General features: G+C 50.2%; 1 protein-coding gene across 1 annotated transcript in view; it reads right to left on the bottom strand.

Annotated features, from left to right (window-relative positions):
• Positions 1-258: 258 nt before the first annotated feature.
• The window catches only part of VWF (von Willebrand factor), a 197720-nt gene continuing 173335 nt past the window's right edge, over positions 259-24643 (bottom strand). Inside the window, exons 46-57 of the mRNA XM_061205857.1 lie at positions 24201-24305; positions 22830-23035; positions 21820-21969; positions 16430-16540; positions 14059-14239; positions 13071-13111; positions 12451-12567; positions 8491-8589; positions 7680-7808; positions 7112-7151; positions 1076-1173; positions 259-568 (exon numbers count right to left, since the gene is read on the bottom strand). Of these exons, the coding sequence (XP_061061840.1) occupies positions 380-568; positions 1076-1173; positions 7112-7151; positions 7680-7808; positions 8491-8589; positions 12451-12567; positions 13071-13111; positions 14059-14239; positions 16430-16540; positions 21820-21969; positions 22830-23035; positions 24201-24305 (1466 nt within the window). The 3' untranslated portion in view covers positions 259-379. The remainder of the gene's footprint in view (positions 569-1075; positions 1174-7111; positions 7152-7679; positions 7809-8490; positions 8590-12450; positions 12568-13070; positions 13112-14058; positions 14240-16429; positions 16541-21819; positions 21970-22829; positions 23036-24200; positions 24306-24643) is intronic.

Genomic DNA, 24643 nt, shown 5'->3' with positions numbered 1-24643 from the left:
AGTGTTCCAGAGCAAATCCCTTCTCCTTCAGCCACTGGGCTGTTTCCGAGGAGGCCTGGCGCTCACTTTCCCCTTCCCTCCCCGCGGAGGCTGAGATGCCACTTTCTCCCCGACGTGGGCGGTGCCTCCCGCAGACCCCGGGGCTCAAGTGTTTCCAGATGGAGCCTGTGCTCCCCTTCCCCCCACCCCCTTCAGCACCAGCCTCAGAGCTCCACCCCACCCTACAATAGCCATCTCAGCCTAGATGAACCATGAGCCTTTGGCAAGATGACAGATTGGCCTTTATTGTGGGCCCGGGAGAGCCCAGGAGCAGAGCGCGCATGCGCCGAGCAGGGGTCGCCAAGCGGGTGGTGACGGGTGTCCGCGGCAGGGCCGCGCCTCACTGGCTGCATTTCCTGGGGGAGCACTTGCACTGCATGGCGTTGAGGACCACGTGGTGGATGACGGAGCCGTTGGCGCAGCGCAGGGGCACCTGCATGGGCTCCGTGCGTGTGGGCGTGCAGCAGGCGCACTGGTCCTGCACGTCCTCTGTGTCGATGGAGTACAGGGCTTTGCTGGTGCACCTTCCCTACGGCGGGGCAGAGAGAGGCGGCCGTTGCGGGCGGTGGAGAGTCCCAGGGTGGGGAGGGCTCTGGGGCAGGCCACTTCCTCCACCTGCCCTCCTCCAATCAAGAAGGTCTGGCCTTGCCCGGGGAAACACAGGACAGCCAAACAATGTGTAAAAGTAGCTCTTGGGAGGTCTGAAAGGCCTGTCCTAATGGAACTGTCACACCCAAGCCCTCTAGCTGCAATTTCTATGCCTGTGGGATTGATCTTCAGGAAGCATAGCTCCCATCTTCCATTAAGTAACTCTCCATTCTCTTCAAAGGACGTGTTGAATCACTGCTCAGTTTTTTTCTTCTAGGGTCAAAAGTTCCCATTTACTTCAATAAAACATTGGCTTTTTAAAAAAATTTTAAAAGCTCCCAGTTTCTTTCACTTCTCCCCCCTGTGAATTTCCCAGATCCTTCGACTCTGTAACTAAAGAGACGTGTCCAAACAAAGAACTTGCCCCTCCCAACCGAGGACCCCTTACCTGGCAGTAGTGAATGTCCACTTGCTCTTCAGACAGACAGTCTCCCACTTTGACGTACTGCAGCTTGGCAGTGATGTCCTTGCACTCGGGCTCCTCACCTACAGGACAGGTGAGAGATGGGACCTGTTCTTCCATACAACACTCTCCAGCCCAGTTCCCTCATTTACTGGAAATAGGTCAATTTCACAGTAACTGGATCACCAAAGCCAGGCATGGGGAGGGCAAGTCAGTGGTCCTGGTTCCCCTCAGCTTCTCCTGGCCCTTCATATTCAGAGATATAGTTAACGCTGGGTTTAACTCACTTAATGGCACAATTTTAATTGCAGGAGGAGCCTAGATTCACTGTGCTTTGGTGATGTCAATGGATGGGACTTACTTTTATGTAACTGTAGACTCTAAAAACCATAATGAATAAATAAGGAAACACAAGCTTCAAATGACACATTAAACAAGATGGACTTAATTGATATTTATAGGACATTCCATCCAAAAACAACAGAATACACTTTCTTCTCAAGTGCTCATGGAACATTCTCCAGGATACATCATATCTTGAGTCACAAATCAAGCCTTGGTAAATTTAAGAAAATTGAAATCGTATCAAGTATCTTTTCCAACCACAACACTATGAGACTAGATATCAATTACAGGAAAAAAAACTGTAAAAAATACAAACACATGGAGGCTAAATAATACGTTACTAAATAACCAAGAGATCACTGAAGAAATCAAAGAGGAAATCAAAAAATACCTAGAAACAAATGACGATGAAAACACGATGACCCAAAACCTATGGGATGCAGCAAAAGCAGTTCTAAGAGGGAAGTTTATAGCAATACAATCCTACCTCAAGAAACAAGAAACATCTCAAATAAACAACCTAACCTTACACCTAAAGCAATTAGAGAAAGAAGAACAAAAAACCCCCAAAGTTAGCAGAAGGAAAGATCATAAAAATCAGATCAGAGGGCTTCCCTGGTGGCACAGTGGTTAAGAATCCGCCTGCCAATGCAGGGGACACAGGTTCAAGCCCTGGTCTGGGAAGATCCCACATGCCGCGAAGCAACTAAGCCCATGCGCCACAACTACTGAAGCCCCTGCACCTAGAGCCCGTGCTCCATAACAAGAGAAGCCACTGCAATGAGAAGCCTGCGCACCGCAATGAAGAGTAGCCCCCGCTCGTCACAACTAGAGAAAGCCCACACACAGCAACGAAGACCCAACGCAGCCAAAAATTTAAAAAAAAAAAATCAGATCAGAAATAAATGAAAAAGAAATGAAGGAAACAATAGCAAAGATCAAGAAAACTAAAAGCTGGTTCTTTGAGAAGATAAACAAAATTGATAAATTATTAGCTAGACTCATCAAGAAAAAAAGGGAGAAGACTCAAATCAACAGAATTGGAAATGAAAAAGGAGAAGTAACAACTGACACTGCAGAAATACAAAGGATCATAAGAGATTACTACAAGCAACTATACGCCAATAAAATGGACACCCTGGAAGAAATGGACAAATTCTTAGAAAAGCACAACCTTCCGAGACTGAACCAGGAAGAAACAGAAAATATAAACAGACCAATCACAAGCACTGAAATTGAAACTGTGATTAAAAATCTTCCAGCAAACAAAAGCCCAGGACCAGATGGCTTCACAGGCGAATTCTATCAAACATTTAGAGAAGAGCTAACACCTATCCTTCTCAAACTCTTCCAAAATATAGCAGAGGGAGGAACACTCCCAAACTCATTCTACAAGGCCACCATCACCCTGATACCAAAACCAGACAAAGATATCACAAAAAAAGGAAACTACAGGCCAATATCACTGATGAACATAAATGCAAAAATCCTCAACAAAATACTAACAAACAGAATCCAACAGCATATTAAAAGGATCATACACCATGATCAAGTGGGGTTTATCCCAGGAATGCAAGGATTCTTCAATATACTCAAATCAATCAATGTGATGCACCATATTAACAAATCGAAGGATAAAAACCATATGATAATCTCAATAGATGCAGAAAAAGCTTTTGACAAAATTCAACACCCAATTATGATAAAAACTCTCCAGAAAGTAGGCATAGAGGGAACCTACCTCAACATAATAAAGGCCATGTATGACAAACCCTACACACTAGGGTTTGCATTCCTATACACTAATGATGAAAAATCTGAAAGAGAATTTAAGGTAACACTCCCATTTACCATTGCAACAAAAAGAATAAAATACCTAGGAATAAACCTACCTAAGGAGACAAAAGACCTGTATGCAGAAATCTATAAGACACTGATGAAAGAAATTAAAGACGATACAAACAGATGGAGAGATATACCATGTTCTTGGATTGGAAGAATCAACATTGTGAAAATGACTATACTACCCAAAGCAATCTACAGATTCAATGCAATCCCTATCAAACTACCAATGGCCTTTTTCACAGAACTAGAACAAAAAATTTCACAATTTGTATGGAAACACAAAAGACCCTGAGTAGCCAAAGCAATCTTAAGAAAGAAAAATGGAGCTGGAGGAATCAGGCTCCTGGACTTCAGAATATACTACAAAGCTACAGTAATCAAGACAGTATGGTACTGGCACAAAAACAGAAATATAGATCAATGGAACAGGATAGAAAACCCAGAGATAAACCCACGCACATATGGTCACCTCATCTTTGATAAAGGAGGAAAGAATATACAATGGAGAAAAGACAGCCTCTTCAATAAGTGGTGCTGGGAAAACTGGACAGCTACATGTAAAAGAATGAAATTAGAACACTTCCTAACACCATACACAAAAATAAACTCAAAATGGATTAAACACCTAAATGTAAGGCCAGACACTATAAAACTCTTAGAGGAAAGCATAGGCAGAACACTCTATAACATAAATCACAGCAAGATCCTTTTTGATCCACCTCCTAGAGGAATGGAAATAAAAGCAAAAATAAACAAATGGGACTTAATGAAACATAAAAGCTTTTGCACAACAAAGGAAACCATAAACAAGACAAAAAGACAACCCTCAGAATGGGAGAAAATATTTGCAAACGAAGCAACTGACAAAGGATTAATCTCCAAAATTTACAAGCAGCTCATGCAGCTCAATATCAAAAAAAACCAACCCAATCCAAAAATGGGCAGAAGACCTAAATAGACATTTCTCCAAAGAAGATATACAGATGGTCAAGAAGCACATGAAAAGCTGCTCAACATCACTAATTATTAGAGAAATGCAAATCAAAACTACAATGAGGTACCACCTCACACTTGTTAGAATGGGCATCATCAGAAAATCTACAAACAACAAATGCTGGAGAGGGTGTGGAGAAAAGGGAACCCTCTTGCACTGTTGGTGGGAATGTAAATTGATACAGCCACTATGGAGAACAGTATGGAGGTTCCTTAAAAAACTAAAAATAGAACTACCATATGACCCAGCAATCCCACTACTGGGCATATACCCTGAGAAAACTATAATTCAAAAAGAATCATGTACCACAATGTTCATTGCAGCACTATTTACAATAGCCAGGACATGGAAGCAACCTAAGTGCCCATCGACAGATGAATGGATAAAGAAGATGTGGCACGTATATACAATGGAATATTACTCAGCCATAAAAAGAAATGAAATTGAGTTATTTGTAGTGAGGTGGATGGACCTAGAGTCTGTCATACAGAGTGAAGTAAGTCAGAAATAGAAAAACAAATACTGTATGCTAACACATATATACATAGAATCTAAAAAAAGAAAAAAGGTTCTGATGAACACAGGGGCAGGACAGGAATAAAGATGCAGACGTAGAGAATGGACTTGAGGACACGGGGAGGGGGAAGGGTAAGCTGGGACGAAGTGAGAGAGTAGCGTTGACACATATACACTACCAAATTTAAAATAGATAGCTAGTGGGAAGCAGCTGCATAGCACAATGAGATGAGCTCGGTTCTTTGTGACCACCTAGAGGGGTGGGATAGGGAGGGTGGGAGGGAGACCCAAGAGGGAGGGGATATGGGGATATATGTATACATATAGCTGATTCACTTTGTTATACAGCAGAAACTAACACAACATTGTAAAGCAACTGTATTCCAATAAAGATGTTAAAAATAAAATAAAATAAAATAAAAACCATAATGATCAGAGCAATCCTCCTGCACTTATAACAATATCCAGAAGCTAACGGGCAATGAGGTAGCTAATAAATACAATTAACATGTATCCATCCCTGCAAATGTCATTGTCTCTGTGGGAGCTGATCCTAGGAGCCCTTATGGAATCTTCCCTTTGGGTATAGCTATCTCCAGGTCGCTAGCATGGGTCTCCTTATATACAGGGGTTAAAAGGATTCAGATCTGAACCTCTACTAGGCCCACTGATAATTCTAAGATTTAATGCCAGCTCATTATTGCCCATCCAAACACTGGGAGTTTTCCATTCCTGGATGGCTCCAAATCTAAATCAACTTTAACTACCTAATAGTTGGGCTCCCAACTCCCAAATAATGTCATTTTAAAGTGAAAGCCTGCCAACCACATTAAGAGGGTGAATAAGGAAAACATATTGAGGCCAACACACTATATTCTTTTGCTGTAGATTTAAATCCCTGAGCCTGGCTTCTTTTCCTCATGGAAGGCCCCCACCTCTTGAAAGCACAGACCAACACAGGCCCCTTTTTGCCTCGCTGCTAGTTTTGAAGATAACAGCCTCGGCCCAATTCCATGTGCAGCACGCCTAGAGAGAATGCATCTCCTCTGATGGTTTCCTGACCACGTTCTTCAACCATGCAGACAAGAACCATAGAAAAAGATGCTTTCAGACTGTGTTTCCGCAATCTGCAATTTGGTTACAGCAACTACAGGGACTGTCAGAGTGAGCCATCAAGAAAAGAATGAACGACCGAACGCTGAAGATATTCGTGTTTTTACTCTTCCTTTCTCTACCCAAAAATAAACATGGGAACATGGGACCGTGAACCCAAAAACTAACTAAACTAAAAGACAAAGAATATTAGTCCAGGCAAGTAATTCTACATTCAGAGAATACAGCACTAACATTGGGATTCTGAAAGGTACTTGTGCTCATGGAAACAAGAACGCAAGAACGTGTGGTGAGATGCTGTCTGATGGGCAGACTTGGGCTCCGTCTCCAAAGCTGCTGCCGTAACTATTGGGACCAACCAGTACAACACAACTGCAAGGTCAAGAGGAGCTGAGAGTGAAGAAGACGAGGTTAATAAAACTGAGACCAGCCTCATAAATCCTCGAGAAGGCTGTGTTCTCTGCAGCCCCACAGCCAGCTGCTGGCTTCCCTTTCTCTCTGGGAGAGCTGCACGACATCCAAAGATTAGAGGCATATTGAGTGTCTGCTCTGTCAAGATCATGAATCAAGGTGCCTGTCTTCAGGAGCTCTGGTGGCAGAGAGAAGACGTTCTCTCATGATAGGACTATGACCAACCCAAGACTCTGCAAGGGGAAAGGCAGGTCAGAGGCTAGTGACTGTCAGGCGTTTGGAAGGAAGGAGGAAGTCTGCTTTACAGGCATCTTGAAAGGGGGCTTGAGCAGGGGGCAGTCCAAGGACACGCAGGGTGGGGTGGAAGTTCCCTGCAGAATTGAACACAGTGACTGCAATATCTTTCTAGAAGAAAGTTCATTCCAAAGAACAGTCCCTGGGCTTCCCTGGTGGCGCAGTGGTTGAGAATCCACCTGCCGATGCAGGGGACACGGGTTCGAGCCCTGGTCTGGGAAGATCCCACATGCCGCGGAGCAACTAGGCCCGCGAACCACAACTACTGAGCCTGCGCTCCGCAATGAGAGAGGCAGCGATAGTGAGAGGCCCACGCACCGCAATGAAGAGTGGCCCCCGCTTGCCGCAACTAGAGGAAGCCCTCGCACAGAAACGAAGACCCAACACAGCCAAATAAATAAATAAATAATAATTAAAGGTGCTAATAATTTTTAAAAAAAAAGAACAGTCCCTGGACTTGGCCTGATGGATTTCAAGGGACAAGCTACTGGTAAGGTACTTACATGTGTCACAGCATGTGCCTGGAATTTTCATGATTTTCCCCTAAGAAAACAGCAAAGTCCCAGATTAGGCACAAATAGTACAGAGTGGACACTTTCAGTCACTCCAGGCCAAGTCCTGCCTCTGGACTCAGCGTCCTGAGCTTAAGTCCCCAGATATGAATGGGTTTTCCCATCACAAATGTGAGCAGACTGACCACCCCACCTGGCCAGGCTGAAATGATTCTGATTATTCTGAATTCTCTTCCAGTTGAGTCACCAGGATCATCATTCCCAGGGGAGGCTGGAAATCAGTTTGATCTCTCACCTTCCCATTCAAGGATCACAGATCCAGTCTCCCTTAAGGGAAGGTATTTTCTTAAAGCATGGTAGAGTTGAGAGAGTTTTGTTCCTCCATTGGGCTTTGATTTTGTAATTTCGTTGACTTTTAAACTAGGTCAGGGTTCTCCTTGGACACTGGGAATCACGTGTCCAACAGCAGAGCTGGACCGCTGTTCAGAAGAATCCTCTTCTTAGAGTCAAAGATGGTGACAGTCAAGAGGAAAGCAGGGCCTGAGCTCCAGCTACTCACCCCCTCGGCCAGACATTTGTGTCCATCGAAGGGCGGGCAGCCCGTGACCCTCCTCTCCCAGATGAACTCGCCTCTCTTGTTGACCCTGCAGAAGTGACTGTCACAGCCATCCTGGAGAGTCTCGTCACGCTGAAAGGAAAGAGGGGAGGTGGGCAGAGCAAATCTGAAGACGGTGTTTGGGGTACAAAGCCACTTCAAGCCATGACCTTGACTCCTTGGAGTTGTTGAGACAATGTAGGGGACCTTGGAACAAGACTGAGGCAGTGTGTGCAAAGTCTCCACACCCAGAACCCAGAACGGAGGTGGAGTCCAGTTTTACAACTTATTAACTGGGAATAGGGCTGCATAAATGTAGGGCATCCTTAAACTCTACTGACCACCCAACAGCTTAAAGAATTAAGACACAGCAAAGGGAAACTGGCCAATCAATAGCTGAACTAGAGGTGAGCCAGGTGCCACCTGCCAACCCCACCAGCCCACTCTGGCTTTCATAGATCTGAGTCTGTGTCACCCTGATTGCCTGGCCAGTCTCACAGACAATCAAGGCTGGAGAAAATCGTAACGATCAACTCACTCCCAATCATGGGGCCCTGCACCAACTTTTGTCACAGAGAGTGACAAAATAACCAAATCAAAGAGAAAATTCTGTACCTCCTGAAGGTTATCCATCTTTCCCTTATAAAATCAGAAATAGGTACAAAAGGAAGTCAATATTGACCCAAACTTAGTCCCTCTTCCTTGAAGAAAATATCCCCAAATAGGAAACCAGACGGTGATCGTAGGGAGACTCCTGAGTCCAAGTTGCCCCCACCTTCAGCATCATGATCTGTCCCCCTCGTAGCTGAATGGTGCAAGCCACAGGCAGGCATCTCCCGCAGCACTGGCCCTGCATCTTCTCTTCCTTGTAACCCTGTAACCAGGAGAAAAAGCAGCCTTAGTTTAAACCTCCCCCGAAGATCCCGATCGTAAGTAGGCCAGATGGTAAATGGTTTCATTAAGCAGTTGCTCCAACTAGAAATCTGGGGGTCATCCTTGTCTTCTCTCCTTTTCTCATCCCCCCTGCCCCACTCATCACCAGATCTTGCCAAAAAATGCATCGTGAACTCATCCACAGCTTGTCATTCCAGGGTCCTCTGTCATCACCTGATCCAAGCAACCATCATCCACCGCTGGACTCTGTCACAGTCGTAACTGTCTTCCTACCTCTATTCCTGCCAATCCAGCAGCTTCCCGGAAGAAGGATTTCACTGTTTCACAAAAACGCACCCCCAATCTGGGAGACGACATAGGGTAACCAACTTTTTATTTTGCAAAGTATTTTAAGCCATGCTAACAAAACCAAAAAGTGACCATCAGCTGTCTCATCACTGCATTAAAATTAAAGCTCTTTTAACTCTCCCCACCATGCCGGGAAAAAAAAAAAAAAAGAACTAAATCTAGTAAAGTTTTTTTTTTGGTTTTGTTTGTTTGTTTGTTTCAGGCAAGGCTTTATTAGGGTCCCTGCTGCAGCAAGGGGCAGTGAGAACACGTAACAGGTGCCCATACTTGCTCGCCCCCAGAACAGAGACAAGCGGGTTCCTTATATGGGGTGAAGGTAGGGGTGTTTAAAAGAATACATTTAGTTATGTGAAAACCAGCTACCGTGTCATTGTTTTTTTCATTTTGCTACATTTAGTAATGACCACTTGGCGATTCATTCCTTGGGGTCCTGAGGTTTTTCTACTATGAATCTCTAGCAGGTCAATTTGGAGCCCCGGACAGAAGACCTGGTCCTCTCACGTTGCTCCCTTGCTTACTGCACTCCGACTGGCAGCTCGTAACCAGCAGGGGAGGTTAGGAGTCTATGAGCGTCCACTGAACTCATCAGGGAAGCCGCAGAGAAAGCCCAGGCCACACACACACTCAGAAGGACACTGCTGACATTTGAGGCCATCAGGTAGTGTTTCACTGGTGAGCTTTAACTGTGTTTTCAAAGACGCACAATTCCTGGCAGTGTGGACCGAGGTGGATGGGAGAGGAAGAAAGAGGTGGGAAAAACAGCATGAATGTATGTGAGTCGTTACAGTCAGAAAGAGGAAATAAAATGAGGCTTAAATCAGGCACGATTTCATGGGAGCGTGGATTGGGGCATTTTTTAGTGAGTGTTAGAAGAAGAGACTAGGAAATGCCCTCCGCTCAGCAGGCGCAAGGAGAAGAACGTGCCCAAAATCTTTACAGGAGAAGTGAGGGGTGGGGGACAAATGGAGGAGGGGTCTGCAAAGTGAAGGGATGGGGCGGTGGACGCACAATCCACACCCCAGAGCGGCAGAGGGCACGGTGAAGCCAAGAACAGGGAAAGATGGTAGGCGCTGTGGGAGAAGAAGGGACGGGAGGAGGTGGAGGAGGGGGTGGAAGGTGAGAGGAGGAGCAATGATTTCAGAGGTGCAGTGGGACTGGGGAAAGAGGGACGGGGGGAGAGGGAACACGGCAGAAACCACTGGAAGGACTAAAGAGAGAGAACAGACCCCACAAGGCAAGAACACAGCTGCACTGGTGACGGGCTTGTCTGAGCCCTGCTGGGCTCCCAGCCACTGCTGCCGGGGTACGCACTGCACAGCTGCCAGACGGACACGGAGGGCAGTGCTGACCAGGCTTTTGCCAGAGCATCCAATCAGGAGCAGCCAGGTGCCCGGCCAGCCACAGGCTCACTCGCTCAGGTCTGAGCAGCCAACCAGCCCTGCTCCCCCCGTCCAGGGATGCCCCCCAAGCTCTCCTCACAGGTGTCTCCCAGCCCTTTTCATAAACTGCAGCGGCTGCTCAAGGACCCCAGTCTTATCTCCCCGCTGCCCTTTTCTAACTCTTGCTTAAATGCCAGTCTGTCCCTGTGCCCCCTCCTGGGGGGGGGTCATTGCTCAAGGTCAGCCCATGGTCATGCTCCTCTGGGAGGCCTTCTCAATGTTCCTGGTCAGTGTCACCTCTCTTCCTCAAGCCTTCCTTTGTCTCTACCACCCAGCAGCACGAACCGGCTTCTGGGTTCCTTTTAGGTATAAGCATCGTCTCCCGGAAGGAGACAGAGGACCCACGCCTCCGATGATGCTAACAGTTCCATCTGACATCGGCAGTTCAAACAGACACAGACCGACCTAAACTTGACCCACCACAGCTCCCCACCTGCAGGAGGCCACACGGAGGCCCTTCATGGCAGAGGAACGTGACAAGACCAGGTAAGCTGAGCTAGAATGGGGGCATCTGAGGCAGAGCTCAGCAAAGGCTGAGAGATACACAGCAGGGCTAATCTCAGGGATCTCAAGAGGGAGGAGATCCCTGGGGAGACAGCGGAATTTTGGAGGCGAGGAGGAGGAGTACACAGACCAAAAGGGGCTGTGAATTTAAAAATATTTAGAAACCTATGTCTAGACTGGATTCTAAAGCTGGATTTCTATGGACGCAGAGGAAGTGGCCGTGCCACCCTCTGACCACCAGAGGGCGCAGGTAGAGAGTCAGCGGGCTCGTCCCCCCCCTCCCCGGAACACTCTCCTTCAGGACAGCTTAGTGTGGACCTCTTCCTGCATCCACTGTAGTTCCATGGACATCCAGGTAAAGGGATGCCAAAGACTCCAGACAGCATCATTCCATCCCATATTCAAGCCCAGATGTATCTAGGGGAGTTATCACACACACACACACACCTGCATCCAAAACCCTAAAACAACTGGGATTTTAAATTAAAAAAAGCAAAAAGGCATACTTCGCTGGCTTCTTTCTAATTGAGGCGGGAATGTTCTCCTTGAGCCATTCTAACAGAAGTAGCTGTGTCTCCTACGGACCGCTTCACTCCCCTTGTAGCTATGTTATTAAGCCCCTACTTGGAGCATCACACGGTGCCAAGTGCCATGAAGGGCACAGGTGCAGAACACTCCCCGTCCTCAAGAGCGCTGACCGCACCAGCAGCTTGTCCTAACCTTGTCCCTAACCCCCGCATCGCCCCTCCCCTCTGGCCGCTGTGCCGCTCCTCGGATGAAGGATTCCTCCCCGACCCCGCCCAGAACCCGCCCGCTGCCCCGCCATCTGAAAGAGCAATGACTATATCCTGTGCATCTAGCTCACAAGAAACTCATCTGACCAACCATATTTTCTAAGACAGCAGGAGCCCCAAATGCAGAAGGCAGTTTGCAGAGGAAACCAAGGCGTCCTCCTGAACGTTGGGTCCAGCTCTGTGAGGTGGGGCTAAGAGTCATGATCAGAAGAGCGCAGTGCGTGCTTTCCTCTACCCAACCAGAAATGATGATTCCACTTCCCAGAACCCACGCTCAGGAGGTGTTCTGAGCAAACACAGTCATCTGACCTGGCAGGGTGAACTATGAAAACGCAATGTCCAATAATAAAAGTATGTGTTGAGGCAGAGCCCCTTCAAAGAATGTTGCATACAACTCTGCACATAGCAAGTATCTGATAAATAATTGTTGACTAACTAGTAACTGATAAATATTTGTTGACTAATTTTTAATGTTTTCAAAGAACAGTAGTATGTTGCTTAAAAGGAATACAGATCTGTAAATATGGTATCATAAGCCTTGCAAATACAGGAAGAAAATGTTTAAATTTCCAAAACTAAATTATATCTCAGAAATGCAATTTGGGTAGGCGACTTTTATTCTCTTCCTTACCGTTGTCAAATATGTCCATAATCAGAAAATCACGAAAGCTTTTATTTAAAGAGCCCTGTGAGGTCCCATTGCTTGGGTCCCACAAGTACCCAGTCCAGCCCCAGGCCCCCATGAGCCTCTCTCACCAGCGGGCAGTCCTCGCAGGTGGTCTGCCTGCACTCCAGCTTGAATCCGGAGATGACCCCCGCCTGGACGGTGCAGAGGCAGGTGGTACACAGGTCAACCATCAGACTCCTCCCGGGCTGGAACCAAAGGGACCAGGGTCAGGCCTCCTGGCACCCCGACCCCCAGCCCTCCACTGCCCTCAGTCCCGTGAGCCGTCTGCCTTAGGCATGGGGGCCCAGCTGTCCAAAGCTGCCAGGATCCATCACCCTGATTCTCCTCCTGTCCTGAGAGGTCTGCTCCCTCCCTTCCCCCCCCCGCCCCCACCTCAAGGATGGCATGGTAAGAGTGAAGGCTTTCCCGGCAGAGAGGGAGCTGGGGCAGAGGGAGAGGGGCAGATCAAAGCGTGCACAGAAGAAATGCTCGAGTGCCTGGGGCCGGGATGTGAGCGCTAGAAGGCGGGGCCCAGGCCCTGGAGAGGTAGGGGTTCCACTCTAGGATGCCTGGGAAGCTCTGGAGGAAAGGAAAGTGTGGGTGGGGCAGGCCTCCCTGGTTCCTTTCACTTGCACTTTAGAATGACACCCTTCCCACAGCACCCCATCCCTGCCCCCCAGGCGCCCTGGAGGAGAAGGCAGCAGCTCACCCCAATGATGGTGCCGTTGAGCACACAGGCCTGCACAGGCTCTGGGGAGAGACAGGCACAGGGCATGAGTTTGCAGAGCACAGCTGGTGAAGACCCACGACCCGGCTGCTCCTCCCAGGCTGGGCCTCCCTACCCCACCTGCCGGTCCTTCTCCCCACCCAACGCCAGGCTCTGTGGGTCCTCCTGCCAGAGCCCATGTGGCCACAGTGACCCCAGGCCCTCTGAGGAAGGGCATCTGCCTGCTCCCCACCATCCAGCCCACAGGGAGAAGTTCCCTGGAGTGCTTGAGGGGAGGGCACTTGTTTAAGTGATTCACACCCAAGAGGTGAGTGGGAGAACGTTTGGGCTTGTCAAAGAAGGAAATTCTACTCTGGGAATTTTAAGTCCCAAGATAAAATCACACAAAGAATTCAGGACAGGTGGTGGCGAGAGTTGTTTGCTGTTGCTGCTGCTGTTGGTTGTTCGGCTGGTTGGTTGGTTGGTTGGTTGGTTGGTTGGTTGGTTGATTATGTGGTTGGTTGGTTGATTGTGTGGTTTGTTGGTTAGTTGGTTGACTGGTTGGTTGGTTGATTGGTTTGTTTGTTTATTTGGTTGGTTGGTTGGTTGGTTGGTGGGGTTAGGGGATGGGCAGTTGGAATACCTTTTCCAGCCGAATGATTGAGAAGGAGTCTCTAGAATTAGAGAAGCCTGGGTCCAATCCCAGTTCTACCACTCACTACCTCACAAGAGCAAAGGGAGGTATAACGGTACCCACCTCATGGGACTGTCATAAGGATGACATGAGACAAGGTACAAAACCAGCACTGACACAGTGACGACCTTCAGGAAATTGTCCCATTTCCCTCATCTTATTTGCTTTCTCCCCAAAGTGCTAGGAACGGATGGAAAGATTTGATCCTCCCCATTTCCCTGAGCTGCTCAAAAGGCAAGGATTCGGGAGCCTTAGAGGAAAGAGAGGCTTGAAGGCGGGGCTGGTGGCACATCTTACCGCAGTGACAGGTGGGGCAACAGCCCGAGGTCTGACAGCTCAGCTGGAAGCCCGGGGGGCAGGTGGGGACGCTCAGTTGGGGGCAGGAGACATTCCTCTGTTGCATGAAGACCTTCTCCTGGACTCGGACACACTCGTAGATGAGGCAGGGGTTCTCAGGAGAGGCCCAGTGAGAGCCAACCTGTGGTCGGAGCACCCAAGTTGGTCAGGGGGCCCAGGTCCCGCCGGGAGTGGGCGGCCCCCTCAGGAGCTGGTGTGGGTCCTGGAGGTGAGCCCGGCTCAACGGCTAAGCCCTGCCCACAGGGTGAGGCCCACAGAGGGAGGGACAGCGCACCCGGGTCCTTCAGTGAGTCTGGGTCAGAGTCACCCTGACCAAGATCCTAGCTCAGAGCCCCGTGTGCTCCCAAGACAGAGTCTTGAGCCATCGGAGGAAGCACCTGGGGACACCTGAGGATGCTCCCTCCACCCTTGGCTCGGCTGGGAGCTGAGTGTCCAGGAATGGCTGCATGGGGAGACAGTGGAGGGGAGATGTGGAGGGAAACTCAGCCCAGCACCCAGCCTCGTGCTGCTTCCCTCTGGTACAGGGAGCCGGTGAGAGCCAGGGATGCTGGCGTCTGACCCTCGGCCCTGCAATCTGCCCTGAGCTTCCAGGCTGCACACGGGTGGCCTGTCCCCAAGGACACCACAGTCAAGGAGCGCTGAGTGTCCAGAACATGGTTCAGAAAGTCCCTGCGGAGGTTCTGCCTGGACAATGCGTGACCGTGAGCACGGTCTGTGTGAGCCGGCTCGCAGACACACAAACGGAGGCACCCGGCCGGCCCACTCCAGGCCCAGCGACGTCTCTTGGCCCCTGTTCCCTTTCTTCTCCTTCCAGAAGAGAAGCAGAAAGTGCCACACACTGCAGCCTCTCTCCTGACCGCCCTTCCGACTCACCCTGACCAAACCTTCCCGCTGCGGGCCACACCCCACTCCGATCATTTACCCGCCGAGCTTTGGGCGCATCAAGAGGGCCTGTCCCTACCCACCCCTGCTGGTCCCCCCAGAGCCACTGCCGACCCGCAAGTCTTGTAGGTAAGATGGAGACTTGAATTGGGAAGGGAAACTCTTTTGTGAACACTGATGGGGGTCAGGGCTGAGGGAGCCCTGGAGGCAGATGAGAGACCAGGGGCGGGGGGTGGGGCGGTGAGGATGATGCTGAGCCTCAAAGGGACCAGCTGTCAGCCCCAGCCAGGATGGAGTAGCCTCTGGCCCTGGGGAGGGGGTGCAAGGCCAGCCTGATTCCAGGATGGGGTGGGGGGCAAAAAGGCTACAAGCGTGGAGAGGAGGGACACAGCAGGGAAATCCACAGGTGACCAGAATTAGAAGAGGGAGGCGGGAACCCCTGTGGGAAACTCAGTGTGTCACCACCGAGGAGGAGGAGACTGGTGGGCCGGGGCACGTTCAGGGCAGGACAGGTAACCCTTTGCCCTCCTTCTAAACAGAGTGTGTTTTGGTCTCACTGGAGGAACTCAGAAGGGGAAGGTCCCTAGGTGCACCTCACCCCCTCCCAGCATCCTCGTCCTGAGGACTCCAGGGCTTAGCACCCCTCCACTTCATCCTTATCAATCAGAGTAAAAGGACTGTTAGCATCCTAGCATCTGGGCTAAGACTGACTCTCAGGGAGGGATCCTCTGTGCTTCAGAAAATGGCTTTATGAGCATCCAGAGTCAAAGTGAGAGCCTCTGGGCCACGAAGGAGAAGCTACCCTGCTCTGTTTCAGGGGAGGGGATCTGGGGGTGGGGGGCTGGGCAGGAGAAGACAAGGGTGGGGAGATGGGGGCTGCCAACACGCTCAGGGGCTACAGCCAGAGCTGCAGAAGGGGGCTCGGGGGCCCTGGGAACAGAAATGTAGTTTGCTTCTCTGGGTTACATATTTCTCCAACAGAAACAGTGAAAAGGTCAGAGGACGCCGCCTGGGCCGGTGTGGCATGAGCAGTATTTGTCGCCTATGCGGCGTGGCAGGGCGCCAGGCCCACAGCACAGCCCTGCACCACCCATCAGGGGAAGCAGGTCCTCAGCGTCACAGGTTAAACAGGAGAACGTGACCCCCACCCTCAGGCGTTCACAGAACTCAGAGGGAGGGAACTGGCTTCTCCCAAAATCCACACAATGGGAGGTCTTGGGCAACTTTAACTAGTTCCCCGGGAGCAAGGTAATCCCAGCTGACATCTGGATAAACCAACAGCCGCATTAAACTCTCTGTGGGGAAAGCAAAAGGCAGGGAATGAGCTTCTACTCTACGGACGAAACCAAGGGCAGCACTGGACCCCAGACGGACGAGCAGGCTGGTGAGGCCCCCGCCCTCCTTCCCACCCACCCTGGCCCAGACCTACACTCTTCCAGTAGGACTGGGAGTCTCCCCGAGGGGAGCCGGTCACCACCTCGCAGGCCGACGGCAGGCACGTCCCACAGCACTCGCCTTCGTGCAGAACGTAAGTGAAGCCCTGAAAACACACAAAGGGCGGGGCGTCAGCACAGGCCGGCAGCAAAGACACAGGCGTTCTGGTCCACTCGGCAGGTGTACGGAGCCCTGGGGCTTGCAGGGGGACAGCTGGACCGGATGTTTTCATCTCTGCCCTCCACCAGCCCCTCGATCATGCTAAGTGGTCAGGAAGCATCACCCACTGAGGCACTATGGGTCTTACACCAGCCGAAGAGACACAACCCTGCCCTCTGCAAACTTCCGCTTAAGAAGAGCTGGTCCATGGGAGTATTAAAGATGCTCAGAGTTCACGCAGAAGCAGCCAGCTGCCCTGATGTTTATCACGGCCCAAATCTAGGGCCCCCCACTGACTGGGGGAGAACATTCCAGAAGCCTGGAGTCCCGGCTCTGCCCTCACAGGGCTAATTACCTGCACAACATGAGTGCCCTGACCCCAGGACCTCTCAGCAATGTGCAGAGCTGGGCTTCCCCAGGTAGTCACTTGACATTTACCTAGTAGTTTATGGGGCACAGAGAGACGAGACCCACTTTCCCCAGAAAGCCTGCCAGGGAGGCCAGCATCCTGCAAGTCTGAAGTCCGCCAGCCCATTCCTCCTCTTGGAGGTCCTCCAATCTGGCCAAAGCATCGGGAACTTGGATTGAAACCCTCCAATGAAAACTCTGAAGCGATGTACAAAGAACAGACAAAACAATGATGTGTAAGGCTGTCCCAGGGGCCGAGGGGCAAGAACCTGGGCCTGTGCAGCATCTCAGAGAGAAGGACGAGCTGCAGCCGCAGCCGTGCGGGATGGGGGTGGGTACCACACCCGCTCTGCTCCCCAAGAGCACTCACAAGCAGGGCCCAGTCAGAGGACGCACTCAACACTGGGTATCATCCCAGGTGGTGCCTCTCCCGGGGGAACACGAGGACCCCAGAGACCTGGCTCAACTTTGCAGCATCTCCATGGGACCTACTTACACCCCGACCTGCGTCACAGCGGTGCCCAGTGAATTGTCCTCAGTCCTTGATCAGCGGAGATCTAGTTAGTTATCGTGCACCTATGATGTACTAGGTGCTTTGGAGGCGACAACAAATTAGGATGATACACTCGACACGCCCTCCGCTACAAGGCAGGATACACAAAATGGCACAAAAGAAACAGACACGAGGGAGCCTAGAGCAGAGACATGGATGCCTTTAGGGATCTAGAGTCACTCTTGGGCACCCCCCTCAGGGTGCTGAGTGGTCTGGATTTGTGCATACTCTGTTTTCTGCTGCCTCCGCCACAGGCAAATACACTGCGGGTTATGGATGACCCAGGCTGGATGCCTGGTTCCCACAGCCCTACCTGCTTCTCATGCTCAGGTGCTCCCGGCCACGCCCCCAGGTTCTGGGGCTCCCGACTGTGCAAGATTCCCTCCACAGTTTCCTCCTGCACACCCAGGGCTCATCCTGTATTTTCATCTCTGTTTCTTTTCCCGTACTCCTCCAAACCCTCTAGCTTATATCTGTCCAAAATAGATATCTCAGACCTTTCTCCCTACCCTCTTCTCTATCCTGTTTTCACTGGTTTCCCAATTAGGAGTGGAACTGAGTAGGTCTGATATCCACCCAAGCTGGAAACAGATGCCACTGGAAAATAACTTCCTCACTGATTTAACAGCACAATTGCCACAGCTGAGATGGAGGTGGAGGCCTGGAGCGCTGGCCCCTGTCTCTTGGCCGGGTCATTCTGGCCCCTACACCACCTGTGTTGCCAGCTGTACCAGACTAAGAGCAGGGGCCCCGGCCTAGGAGTCAGGACACGCACGTGCCTGCTGGCTTCAGATGAGCCTCAGTGCAGTGGCCAACTTCATTCCCTGTGCTGATCCTCTGCTTTCTAACAAGTGGGAAGAACAGCCCTGCCTCCTCTTCCTCCTGGAGGGGTATCACGAGGATGAATAAAACATAATGGACTGCATGTAGTCGCTCAGAACACAGTTCCTGAAGCTACAATTTAGTCTGACTCTGGGGTCTAAGGGTCATAAGCCTTCAAAGAAAAACTCCTCTGAGGTTTACACAAAGGAGCAGGAATTCCTCTTGCTGTCAACGTGGAAGCAAGGCCATAGTACACCTATGAAATTCTTTGGGATACCAGCAATGCCCTTTGCTTATCTTACATCACGTTTCTGATGTGACGCGTAGAGGATTAATTATGGAGATGGTAGGGGAAAGCGTGTTTCTGCAGACAGTGGCTTATAAAGGAAGAATCAGAGGGTGATGGTGGTAGTGTTCTTTTTTTTTTTTTTGTCACAGCCTAGACAGCAAATGAATTCAGGTAACCTAAATGCCTCTGGAGTCTGACCAGAGCTGACACTCCCCTATTCCGAAGAATGAAGCCTGAGGCCATTCACTGAAGCTCCCACTTCAACACACAATACAGACCAAAGCCCAGCCTCCCCTCAGCTGTAAGTAAACCTCAATGCTTCCTTCTCCTCCCAGAAGGTGTGAACATTCTGTCTCTAAGACAGGCCACTCGCCACCCTAGAGCCATCATCCGGTCGAGAGTTCTGGACGTGGTGCCCCCTGCACTCATTCCTGCCCTCGGGACCCACCATCTTCCTGAACCGCCTCCAGTGCCTTGGCCTCTAGACAGCCAGGTTCACACCCCGTGCCCTGCATTCTCCCCAGCAGCTGATGGACCAGAGTGGGGACTGGACAGAGGACCCAGTCCATGGGCCGACCTGAGCCCATCCATTTTCTTCTTGAGAAATTCATCTCTGGAGCACACAGATCGAACAGGTCTGATTGGACGGGGTGAACCCTGGACCTGAAAAGCCACCCTGAGTTGAAGCCAGGTTCCATAAAGCCACATGCAAATGAAGCTTCTGAGAAAGTGAAACGTCCTCCCAGGCCCACAGTGAGGAACCGGACGGATGGGCAGATAGAAGCGGAGACAGGGGCTCATGGGACAAACGGAGAGAAAAGTGGTACAACCACGGGGCCCACCTGCATGCCCTGCACTTCGTTTCTGAGTGATCCCTGGCTTTCCTGTAAATCCCCTTTTTATTTTTTATTTATTTTTTAAATTTATTTATTTATTTTACTTTTGGCTGCATTGGGTCTTCGTTGTGGCGCGCGGGCTTCTCTTGTTGCGGAGCATGGGCTCTAGGTGCGCGGGCTTCAGTAGTTGTGGCGCACAGGCTCAGTAGTTGTGGCTCCCGGGCTCTAGAGCGCAGGCTCAGTAGTTGTGGTGCACGGGCTTAGCTGCTCCGCGGCATGTGGGATCTTCCCGGACCAGGGCTCGAACCCATGTCCCCTGCGTTGGCAGGTGGATTCTTTTTTTTTTAATTATTTATTTATTTATTTATTTAGGGCTGTGTTGGGTCTTCGTTTCTGTACGAGGGCTTTCTCTAGTTGTGGCAAGCGGGGGCCACTCTTCATCGCGGTGCGCGGGCCTCTCACTATCGCGGCCTCTCTTGTTGTGGAGCACAGGCTCCAGACGCGCAGGCTCAGTAATTGTGGCTCACGGGCCTAGTTGCTCCGTGGCATGTGGGATCTTCCCAGACCAGGGCTCGAACCCGTGTCCCCTGCATTGGCAGGCAGACTCCCAATCACTGCACCACCAGGGAAGCCCGCAGGTGGATTCTTAACCACTGCGCCACCGGGGAAGTCCTCCCCCCTTCTTTTTATTTTAGCTAGCTTGAGTGGATTCCATTCTTTGCAGCCAAAACCCCCTACCAAAACACAAAACATATTGGGTGCCAATTTTATGAAAACAACCTCTAAACAGCACTCTCTTTACTTGATAGCAAGTTGTTTCCACTGCCTCCCATGGCCTGTGGGAGGAGATGGAGACCGATGGGTTTCCAAAGCTTAGTGTTCCCCAGAGGCACACCTGGATACCACGGCATCACCCTCTCCCAAGGGGGCCCGGCAGCCCCGCCCCCCCTCAGCATGAGCAAAGCAGGTAGAGCGCAGGTGAGCTGAACAGACCCCACCATTTCCGGATTCACTCTCAGGCCCCGCCTCCGTCACCAAACCACGCGCACTTCTGGAAACAAGCACCAGGAGCCTGCTCTTCCCCGCTGCTACAAAAGCACCACTAGCCGCGTGCACTTGCCTGCCCTGGCTCCTCTTCTTTTATCATTACTTTCTACTGATAACAATGCAGTGATAATAGTCATGTAACTGGGCAGGACACTATGGGGCCTTCCCGGGACAGGCCTCCCCGTACCCTCTGCTTTAGCTCCTCTCTGAAGGACCTACGTAACAGTATTTGATGAACATTTCCTGAGTTGTTTTGCAGATGTGAAAACCCCCCACCAAAGGGAAGATGTTAACTACTGGATGACCGTGAGCACGTAGCCCCAGGCCTCCTGGAGCCTAAGGCCTGATCGTGTGAACCCCTGTGACACCGCCCTGTTACCTCACCCTCAGCCAGTCAGAGAACTGTGCACGGGCTGATCACAGACCCTGCGACCCCCGCTCCCTCACCTGGCTTTTAAAAAGGCTTTGCTGAAACCCTTCTGGGAGCTCGGGGGCTTTTTAGAGCACGAGCCACCCATCCTCTTGCATGGCCCTGCAATAAACCTTTCTCTGCACCAAACTCCGACATTTGGGTTTGGCCTCACGGTGCATCGGGCACGTGAACTTGCACTAACAATAACAGCATTAAACCAGCAAACGGAATTGAACCCACAATTCCCCCGCGGACTGTGGTTCCCTTTTTCTAGAGTCTGATCAGTCTTCAATGTGCAAGAATAAAGCTCCCCAAGCACACAGGAGCCTTAGGGGCAGGCCTCCACAAGAAGAATTAAAAACTGGACTGGGGGTTTCAAACCCCCAAATTATACCTCAAATTATAAACATGGCTCAACTTCTGTACCTCAAATGATAAACCTGGTCTGAAAAATCACCAACCTGTGTAGAAACACTACAGTACACTGACACGGGGACCATCTCAGAAAATTCAGGACATATGTCTGTACTAGGTGTAGGCTAAGGAGATGTCTGAAAAGGGAAGTGGTAGATAGGGAAAAAATCAAGCCCTGTTTTCTAGGCAATTAATCCACATCTCTGCTTAGACCAACTTCCCAGCCCTGTGGACTCAAGACCGCACAGCAGACATGACCATCAGCCAAGAACTGATCATAGAAGGATGACACAGCAATCCTTTCCTCATGCTTCTTTCCTTTACCCAGCCCCACTCCCCTCCTTGCCCCTCCCCTCTGGCCTTGAACCAGAGGTTCCTAAAGGGGCTTTCTGGCCTATTCCTGGGATCCCCTCCCCTACTTCCCTCCCCTATTCCTCCCCCTTACCGGCCGGCAGCTGTCTCCACAGGGCTTCTGAGAGCACTGGGTCACACGCAGGCCCATCACGGCATCCTCCAGGTCGGTGCAGGTACACACGTCACAGCCCTCCTCCCAGAACTGGCCCACGGGGTAGATGGTGCCTTGGTGAACACACACCTGTAGACACAAGGTTTCCGAGAGTGAACTGACTCAGTTCATCTAAACAAGAAGTGAGTAAGCATCTACGCTGTGTTGGAAGCTACTCTAGGTGCTGAGACTACAGCAATAAATGAAAGCAACATAGTCTCTGCCCACACGAAGGGATGCTTACATAGTACAGTTTGCCCTCTTCCCTCCCCTGCCCACCTGCCTTAGGAAGGGCCACCCTGGGAGTGGCTCCTTTCGAGTCCTTTGAGGCCCTCAAGTGGGGATATAACACACTGGCCGCCTTGACCCACTATCAGTGCTGCCTTAAACTGCATTTAACTCCTTCCTGTGTCACACGGAAAGCTGCACCCTAATTCTCAGACTGTGAAAAGGAATAAAGCAGATCTCCATATACTGACAGAGGATAATTCTACTATAAATTGTTAGATGAAAAAATACACATTCAAAACAGAATTTATAATATGCTACCCTTTCGGTGAGAAATAGGAAGCAATATAAATTTATAAAATTTGCTTATATTTTCAAAAAGAAAAATAGATGGATACACCAATGAAAATGATAAATTATGAAGGGAGAGAAGGAAAAGGTAGGGAAAGTGAGGGTAGAGGTAAGATTTCTGGGAGTGCATCTTGTTTTATCATTTAGGTTTTAGAATCATTCATGTGTTTAGAATCATCAATGGCACCCAGCCATGCTCAGAACATGGTAGCGTCTCTATAAGTACCTCCTGAGCTAATTAGATTTAGGCTGAGATGGAATGCTGATGCCCCTTCACTGGGCCACACAGCACTCGTGTGGGCAGGAAGGCAAGTCTTCCACAAGGAACAGGTGTCTGGCCACTGTCCCAGCTGGAGCCGAGCAGCCCCTACCTTATCAGGGAGGCAGGTGGTGGTGGTGCAGCCGCAGTCATTGGTGACGGTGGAGGCCAGGTACCCCAGTGGGCAGGTCACCGCCGAGCTGGTACAGTTGCAAACACACTTATACTCATCACAGCACTGGGTCTTCTGAAGGGCTGGCATCCGGTGTGGGGGGCAGGAGGGCGGGGACCCCCTTGGGCATTCCTCCTTCCTGCAGGCTGAAGGGCAGCACGAGGTGATGCCCCGGTCCTGCCACACTGAGCGCTGCACTCAGCCTGGGTTCCTAAGCATTCAGCTACTATATAAGGTCCCAGGGAACTCTAGCCCCAGAATATTAAGTCAGAAACACACGTGAGCCCAGCTCAGGAGCTGAGGGATAGTCAACCATAACAAAAAGTGGTTAGTCTGTAGAAAAATAAGAACACTAACCCAAAGGAGAAATATGAAGCTATTTTAATGGAGAAGCTAAGGCTGCTGGGTAGCCACTCCACCACCTTCCCAGGCACATCTGGAAGAGGTGGGGTCCCTCCAGCTGCAGATACTCAGAGATGACTGGTGTAGAATCTCTAAGACCCAGAGAGCCCTGGGCACATAGGTACTGGTTAGCATTTTTATAAGCTGGTAGCTTATGAGATCCTATCCCCAACCTCAGTACCTGGAATAATAAATGACCTACAGTTTTAGGTCCTCCAACAATGATGAATGAAAAATGACAGCGATCTTGTCAAATCCACAATGCTGTTTTATCACTGCCAACTCCCATCCCATGCCTTTGCCTGCTCCCAGCTTCCTGCAGGTACAATGTGTTCTCCCACACTCGAGGGCTTTCATCTCAGAACTCTAGTGAGATTCTCAGTCAACAGGACGAGAAGTGGGTATTGACTTAAAGTGGGTATTCTCAGTAACTAAATACAGAATTCAGCTTCTTGACATGTCCAGAAACTGTCTTTAGTCCAACCCTATGCTAAAATTGTAGTATTTAGAAATTAAATACATAAACATACAGAGGAAGAAAAATCTATAAATTTATTTGGGAATAAGATCCAGTGATTTGAACAAACCAAGGGTACATTCCTTCCCCTCCATGGCTTATGGGAGGGTGGGAGAAAATAAAGATTAGATCTGGAGGCTTCTTCATCTCAGGTCCAAATGCCACCTAATAAGCCCAAAAGGGGGATGCCTGCAGCTGTGTCCACACCCCGTTCCCCATCGTAGCCTGTGGCTGGGAGGAGTCTTAGGGGATTCAGTCCACGTGTGACCTTGACCCCTCTGTTCTAGACACACTCCAAGCCCAGACTCAGCTCACTAGAATACAGGACGCCTTCCCAGACCAGGGGACAGTGACCGCACCGCCCCGTCCTCACCCACGGAGGGAGAACTTACAGCAGGTGAAGTTGGGTCTGCACTCGCCGGGGTTGGTCAGTGTAGGCTGGAGACCACCTTCGCAGTGAGGCACCGGGGGCAGGTCACAGCTCACCAGGTCACACACTGAGGGCCCAGAGAGAGACGTGCACTCAGAATTCAGTGAGGCTACTCTTGTGCTAGTGAGTGGCTCCCTACACTACATTCCTACTCACGCAGACCTTTACTGTTTCACATATGTGATGATGATGAGATGAAGGCAGAGCTAGAGATGGAGATAGAGGAAAAGATACAGGAAGATGAAAAGATAGGGGAAGAGATGGAGATAGAGATGGAGATATACGGACAGGGAGGGGGCGGGGGGAGGTGATGATAGATAGACAGATAGATGATAGATAAATAGATAGATAGATGATAGATACACAGATAGATACATAGATAGGTAGCGAGACAGGAAGATAGAT

Source organism: Eubalaena glacialis, chromosome 11 (assembly GCF_028564815.1).
Source record: "Eubalaena glacialis isolate mEubGla1 chromosome 11, mEubGla1.1.hap2.+ XY, whole genome shotgun sequence".
Classification (NCBI taxonomy): Eukaryota; Metazoa; Chordata; class Mammalia; order Artiodactyla; family Balaenidae; genus Eubalaena; species Eubalaena glacialis.
The sequence above is the reverse complement of the archived record's forward strand: the minus strand, read 5'-3'. Positions and strand labels throughout refer to the sequence as shown.